The sequence below is a fragment of the Branchiostoma belcheri genome, unplaced genomic scaffold, assembly GCF_001625305.1.
Source record: "Branchiostoma belcheri isolate BF01 breed outbred unplaced genomic scaffold, Haploidv18h27 scaffold29, whole genome shotgun sequence".
NCBI lineage: Eukaryota > Metazoa > Chordata > Leptocardii > Amphioxiformes > Branchiostomatidae > Branchiostoma > Branchiostoma belcheri.
This window is the reverse complement of record NW_017803898.1, coordinates 1,352,830-1,360,370: the sequence shown is the minus strand read 5'-3', so window position 1 is coordinate 1,360,370 and position 7,541 is coordinate 1,352,830. Positions and strand designations below refer to the sequence as shown.

General features: G+C 41.5%; 3 protein-coding genes across 3 annotated transcripts in view; 2 read left to right on the top strand and 1 right to left on the bottom strand.

The window, feature by feature from the left end:
• The window catches only part of LOC109472924 (kelch repeat and BTB domain-containing protein 2-like), a 4,630-nt gene extending 3,541 nt beyond the window's left edge, over positions 1-1,089 (top strand). The window contains exon 5 of the mRNA XM_019772789.1: positions 159-1,089. Within this exon, the coding sequence (XP_019628348.1) occupies positions 159-1,089 (931 nt within the window). The remainder of the gene's footprint in view (positions 1-158) is intronic.
• Positions 1,090-1,938: 849 nt separating this feature from the next.
• Positions 1,939-4,447, bottom strand: LOC109473125 (putative peptidyl-tRNA hydrolase PTRHD1). The gene is made up of 2 exons (XM_019773032.1): positions 4,259-4,447; positions 1,939-2,184 (listed from the first exon to the last, which is right to left on the bottom strand). Exons 1-2 carry the CDS (start codon positions 4,445-4,447, stop codon positions 2,014-2,016), a joined length of 360 nt encoding a protein of 119 aa, XP_019628591.1. The 3' UTR covers positions 1,939-2,013.
• A 236-nt stretch (positions 4,448-4,683) lies between these two features.
• On the top strand, positions 4,684-6,923 carry LOC109472923 (centromere protein O-like). Its single transcript, XM_019772788.1, has 5 exons — positions 4,684-4,839; positions 5,180-5,412; positions 5,819-5,957; positions 6,320-6,435; positions 6,795-6,923. The coding sequence occupies exons 1-5, from the start codon at positions 4,821-4,823 to the stop codon at positions 6,921-6,923; spliced, it is 636 nt and encodes a 211-aa protein (XP_019628347.1). The 5' UTR covers positions 4,684-4,820.
• The last annotated feature ends 618 nt before the right edge of the window (positions 6,924-7,541 follow it).

Genomic DNA, 7,541 nt, shown 5'->3' with positions numbered 1-7,541 from the left:
TCCGGACCTCTCCCCCCCCTCACAGCCGCGCTTCGCGCGGCGTCGGGCACTACGTGCCCTCCAAAAAAATTACAGCACCACTCCCCTAAAAATTCCTGGGGAGACCCCTGAACATTGTATGTCCTGATCATTGAATGTATCTTGCCTTTTATTTACAGTGGTAAAAAGATGCTGTGGATGAACCCAGGAGAAGGGAAGTACATCTGGTGTGACTACAACCAACCAGTATGTCCATACAGGGGTGTGGTTACTCGTGATAATGAGATCTATGCCTTGGCTGCAGATCCAAACAACATCTATCTGTGTAAATACAACCATGTTGAGAACAAGTGGGAACAGAAGTCTACCGTGTCCAAAGGATGTGAAGAACCGGGAGTTCCAAATGACTACCTTATGGAAATCGATGGACATCTTTTTTACCTTGTGGTAGATCCAGAGGTGGTATTGAAGAAATACAACCAGCACTCGAACGAGTGGCATAACTGTTCAACGCCTGAAGATTGTGAGTTTGCCTCCATTTGTTTTGCAGTGTCCTGCAATCAGCACATCTACCTCTTCACACTTGCAGAAATGCATTGGTACAACCCAAGGGAAGACCGGTGGTCCAAGAAAGCCCTGTCAGTCTACGGCCCTGAAGTGGAACTAGACTTCGGTATCATGGCAGTTGCCATGGGAACAGAGATCTTTTGGATGGATCCTGGCACCTACAGGGTGTTGGTGTACGACACACAAGCAGACAGCTGGTCTGAACTTGAACATCCAGTCCTAAGGTTTCAGGACCTGAATCAGGAGACTAATCCAGACATTGAAGATGTGGCTTTCTTTGTACTCCAAAACACGCTGCATGCAATGGTGGAGTATTCATATGAAGATTACCCGAATCCAGATGACGAGCAAAGGCTACTTCAACAGGTTTTCGTGTATGACAGGCCTAAAGGTGTTTGGAGAGAGTTATCCGAACTGCCTTTTGGGCGGCAGTGTGTGTACAATTGTACAAACGCCGTGGCTCGGATGTACCTACCATATCTGAACACCAGCCAAGCTGACACACAGGATGCAGCAAACCCAGAGGGACCAAGTGGAGAATAGTTTTGGTAGTTCGCAACCCATCTAGCCTGGTTACCAAACCTATTGTAGCTCCAGAGTCCTACAGCCTCTCCACAAATATCTGTAAGACTCTGGAGCTATAATAGGTTTGGTAACCAGGCTACAACCCATCAGAGAATGTGTTGGAACATGCTTTGATGACTTCTTTGTCTGAGTTGGTCTTATAAGTTATTAATATAACTCGTATTGTATTGTTAGTATGTCCTTAAATTCACTATTTAAACCATATGTATGGGCATTTAATATTTGTAGATTATAGCTCAGTTCACCGTGAATTATATATCATTAGAATAGAAGGCTTAGTTTGTAGCCTCATTTCACACTAACAAAATTAATGTTCACTTGTATTTACTAAAAGTTCTGTCAGATCGTCTTGACAATGTATACTTTTTATAACAATACTGATGAATAGCACTATTTTTTCAGAGATTAAATTGTTTTCATGTATACATGTGTGCCAAAGCTTTTTTTTGAGAGAACTTTTGATTCCCCCAACCCAAACTGTGACTAGAGTGATGATGTTACAGATATAACAGAATAAATTTTCTGAAGAGCCATTTTCAGTCACTGATAAAAGATTGTGGATAAACGTCTGTCTTATTCAGTCCTAGTAGGATGAAAAACATTACCTGAAACGGAATAAAAAGACACTAACAAACTTAAACTGTTGATACGGAAGTTGTTATTCAGTAATAACTGTAAAAAAAATTGTTTTTAAGTTTGAAGTTCTTGAACTATTTCTTGCATAATTCGAAGATGGAAGTTTAAGGTTCTTCAAGTTTCCTTCTATCATTTGAAGTTCTTGAACTTAATTAATTTGAAGTTTTTCTTCTGTCATTTGAAGAGTTTGAAGTTAACAGTTCCATTGTTTGAAGAGTTCTTGAAGTTCTCTAAATATTTATTCTGTCATTTGAAGAGCTTGAAGTTCTTGAAGTGTTTCTGGACCTCAGACTTGGGGTAAGGTTTGACGGCCAGACACGTCGCTACGTTCTCCGGCTGTTCTATCCACAACTTGTGATCGACGTTGTTCTGTTGAAGCTGCTCAGCTAACATGCACAGACTCTCCTCATCTTTAGCCTAGAGGGAAAACAAAAACAACAACACAGGATCAGTACTGGTTAATTGTTCTATCCACAGCTTGTGGTCCACGTTGTTCTGTTGAAGCTGCTCAGCTAACATGCACAAACTCTCCCCATCTTTGGCCTAGAAGGAAAACAAAAACAACAACACAGGATCAGTACTGGTTAATGTTCTGGGGTTGTTCTATCCACAACTTGTGGTCCACGTTGTTCTGTTGAAGCTGCTCAGCTAACATGCACAAACTCTCCTCATCTTTGGACTGGAAGGAAAAACAACAAAACAGGATCAGTACTGGTTAATTGTTCTATCCACAGCTTGTGATCGACGTTGTTCTGTTGAAGCTGCTCAGCTAACATGCACAAACTCCCCTCATCTTTGGCCTGTAAGAAAAAAAATATTGAGATATAATAGAGAGATAACATGCCGGGAGAGTTAGTCTAGCCTGTACCAGGCTTCAGAAGCGAATGAACAACAACAACAACACAGGATCAGTACTGGTTAATGTTCTGGGGTTGTTCTATCCACAGCTTGTGATCGACGTTGTTCTGTTGAAGCTGCTCAGCTAACATGCACAAACTCTCCTCATCTTTAGCCTAGAGGGAAAAACAACAAAACAGGATCAGTACTGGTTAATGTTCTCCGGCTGTTCTATCCACAACTTGTGATCCACGTTGTTCTGTTGAAGCTGCTCAGCTAACATGCACAAACTCTCCTCATCTTTAGCCTAGAAGGAAAACAAAAACAAAACAGGATCAGTACTGGTTAATTGTTCTATCCACAGCTTGTGATCGACGTTGTTCTGCTGAAGCTGCTCAGCTAACATACACAAACTCTCCTCATCTTTAGCCTAGAGGGAAAAACAACAAAACAGGATCAGTACTGGTTAATTGTTCTATCCACAACTTGTGATCCACGTTGTTCTGTTGAAGCTGCTCTGCTAACATGCACAAACTCTCCTCATCTTTAGCCTAGAGGGAAAAACAACAAAACAGGATCAGTACTGGTTAATGTTCTGGGGTTGTTCTATCCACAACTTGTGATCGACGTTGTTCTGTTGAAGCTGCTCTGCTAACATGCACAAACTCTCCTCATCTTTAGCCTAGAGGGAAAAACAACAAAACAGGATCAGTACTGGTTAATGTTCTTGGGTTGTTCTATCCACAGCTTGTGATCGACGTTGTTCTGTTGAAGCTGCTCTGCTAACATGCACAAACTCTCCTCATCTTTAGCCTAGAGGGAAAAACAACAAAACAGGATCAGTACTGGTTAGCCAATTACACAATTCCAGAGAGAATGTAGTTCTGGTAAGAAACTTTGTAAACCATCTCTTGCTGTTAGGGCTGATTGGACCTCGCGCCCAAGAGCTTGTGGCTTACACCTCTAACTCCTTTCCTGCTGCTCGAACTACATGAACCTAGGCTATCAGTTTCATAAGCTCGAGAGAACCACTCCCAGAACCACCAATAGTAGCTCAGGCTACAAGTATAAATTCCTGTCATTTATCATATCTTGTAGTATTATAGCAACTACCGGTATGCGCAAATGAGCTGTTGTTGAGGTCTTCATTTTGACTGACTGCACTGCCCCTCCCCTCTAGCACAACTTTGTGCATACTGTCTAAACCGGCCAGATATTCCCGTTTGTTGGTGTCGTCCCTGTGGACGTGTAACATTGCGGTACAGTCATGACAGGCCCAGTAGACCTGTAATACAGGCTTGACAGGTCAGGAATACTAGCAGATATTACTGCGCCCCTCCCCCTTTAAACGTACCTCTAACACAACCTTGTGCATACTGTCTAAACCGGCCAGATATTCCCGTGTGTTGCTGTCGTCCCTGTGGACGTGTAAGACGGCCGTAAAGGCATGACAGGCCCTGTAGACGTGTAGTGACAGGCCAGAAATACTAGTACATTACTGCCCCCCTCCCCCTTTTACATACCTCCAAAACCACCTTGTGCATACTGTCTAAACCGGCCAGATAGTCCCGTGTGTTGTTGTCATCCCTGTAGACGTGTAAGACGGCCGTACAGGCATGACAGGCTATGGCTGCCCCCCTCCCCCTTTACGTACCTCCAACACCACCTTGTGCATACTGTCTAAACCGGCCAGATAGTCCCGTGTGTTGGTGTCGTCTCTGTAGACGTGTAACACTGCAGTGCAGGCATGACAAGCTTGCGCTATGACCGCTCCGGTCGGCCATTTCAACGCCCGAAGAAGATCCGCTCTTACGACCACGTACTGTACGAGAGGAGAAGCCATCTTGGCATATACCAATCTAAAACAGGGGTTCAAAATGTTTCTAGAATTTCAAAATTCTATTTCATGAAATTTATTACATAATAACATTACAAGTACATTACTATATGAAATTTATAATAAAAGTTTATAGTAGAAATGACATTTTAGAAGAAATTCATTCGTTTTTTGTGCGTAGTGCAATTTTAAGTCCCCTATATTTGAGTGTGACATCCTTGAAACTTTTGAATGCTGGGAAATTTTTAAGGCGCCAAGTCTGAAAACAGAAAAATCGGGGGAGAGATTTTTCCGGAAGTTATACGGAATTTGCTTGAAAAAGAGCGACTACACTCCGCACAGGTTTTGAACAAGTTGTTGGGAAGGGATTTTGTGAACTATGAGGCCAGAAAAAGGAGGTAAAATTCTAGTCTGCTGTTCATAAACAGTTGTTTACGATTGGGGGGAGGGGGGCTAGGTTAACAACAAAAATATAATTTTAATTTTTAGTACCGAATCTCGCTCGTACCTGCTAGTAGTCTTCTCTTGTACCTACCTTGAAAATACCAAATGCTTTTATAATAGAATCGTTAATAACTGCTTTTTCCTATTCATAATATACAATATAGTAAATTATAGAATACTGTTGTTGTTGTTGTTGAATACTGTTGCAAAAAAATATATTTTTGACATGCTTAGAAATATTTTTAATTCATAATTTCATCGTCCATTCATTCTTTCCCATGAATATGCCAACAGGAGTGCAGGAGTTTCTCCAACAGTTGGATGCCAAGGCAACCAAACTCACCAGTTACTATGGCAACGACTACCCTCAAGGTCATCAGGGCGGAGGTCAAGGTCAGACGCAGGACTCAGCAGGTCAGAGGTCGAGTGGTGAGGATGCCAGAGCTAATGAAATGGAGACCATGATACAAAATTTGCAAGAGAAGAAAAGACAACTGAAACAGAGACTTTGCAGTGGACCAAAACAGGTGGGAAAGATAATAGTCTTTTAATTTATGTTTTTTTTTTGCATACAGTATCTATACAGGGCTCTAGCCAGCACCCGTTTTTTTTCGTCAATTGCAGGAACTTTGTGACATGTGGTGGAAAAATTTTCAAACCAATCCATCAACAAAGTTGACAAAAATCTTAGGTACAATTATAAAAAAAAAAAAAACATTCAAAGGACCACCAAGAACCACTTTTATCCCCATGATTTACCTCTCAAAAGGTGGGAAATTGCATTTTAATGGCTTGGAAATCCAAAATTGGGTCCCCGAACTTTCCCTGAACCTGGGCTAGCGGAAAAAAATTTTGACAAGAGCCCTGTACAGTATCTATGTTTTGAGGTGGTTGGGATTGGACTATTGTAAATTGCCTTTATTTTTCTACTAGGTATTTGGGAGCCTTGACAATAAGAAGTTGCAGAGGTTCAAAGTGAAGACTGAGGCTGACAGAGCTGCCATGAGGAGGGCGGCTGACTACATCAAACAGAGGAGAGCTGAGGAACTCAAGAAGGCTTACAGCTTGGCAGGTATGCAGCAGTTACATTTATTTTGGCAATGCCTCTGATTTTGATTTATTGAAATTGTAACAGTACAATACACATGGGACACAGGCAGCTGTTGCTGGTGTTGTGCCCCGCACATAGAAACAAATACAGGACAGACAACACTCATTTTCACTTGAGGTAAGTAGGGAAAGTCGTGTCAAGGGCGCAAGATCGGTGGCATGTCAGGACTCGAACCTGGGACATATATGGGGCATAGTTAGAATGGTTGAGAGGTTAGGCTAGCAAACAGGTGACAAAGAAGTCATGGGTTCCTGGCAACTGGTTGACCAGCTATTTGTGATAGACATACAGGATGGGTCTTTTGAGTATTTCTTATTTTTCAGGTATGAGTATGACCCGTGTGTCGGAGTCCTGTGTCTGTGTCACCTGGAGGACCTTCAGTGCCGGACAGTACAGGGAGTCCTACCAGGCTGACATCCATGTTTCACAGAGCTTGAAGGTTAGATATACTTTCACATACATGTAGCACTTCTTGTGTGTTTGTGAATGTGTGTTTTTCTGTGTGTTTGTATGTATGTAAATTGTCAATTTGTGTGCGTGTATACAGTATTTTTTGGGGGGTTACTTTTATATTCGCTGCATTTCACGGTCACGACTGTACTGTGAATTTATCATCATCGTTCCTATATAGTTCCACATACATGTCCATTTTTCTCAGACCATGAACTTTTGCTACTGTGTGAACATTTGCTACAGTAACTGCAAAGTGATTTACAGTATTCAATTGTATGCATTTAGTGTACGTGTCATTTATACAAAATCATATTTGAATCAAATTTTGATCCCTTGTCTCCACAGATTGGTCACCACACCCTCCCCACCTCCCTACCCCTGGAGGAGCTAAGCTCCACCCTCCTGAACTCTGACCTGAAGAAGTTTCTCTGGGCAGTTGGAGACCATCTGAACGCCTTGGTGTCTGGAGCATGAAATATATTAAGGCCCTTTTCCCATTAGAATAGAATGTCAATATGGATCTGACCTGTATCTGTATCTGTATAGCCGGTATAACCACCCTTCAGCGTAACACACAGCTTCTGTATCTGTATAGCCAGTATAACCACCCTTCAGCATAACACACCAGCTTCTGTATCTGTATCAATATAGCCATTATAACCGCCCTTCAGGGTAACACATCAGCTATCAAAGCCAGATCAAAGTGAATCTATTTGTCTGGATTCTGATCCTATTGGGAAAATGCCCTAAGGCATTAGAATTCAAAGCATTGTATGTTTCATGTCATAAAAAAAACAATCATGCTTGAACTCCAAAACAAAACAAATTATTTCACCATAGCTTTTATTTCTCAGTTTCTCCAAAAGAAAAAATACCTTAATACTAACGCCAGCCTTTCAAGTTGCAAGATATGCATATATTTTCTGTATAATATTCGAAAAGCAGTTTGCAATGTGAACATAACAAAGCTTAAAGTTGACCATGATGTTTTTTCCCCAATAGGCAAGAACATATTGTAGAACCTAATAATACACACATAGATATGTTATTGCCATGTTAACTACAACAGTTACCATTGTAGTCATCAACTAC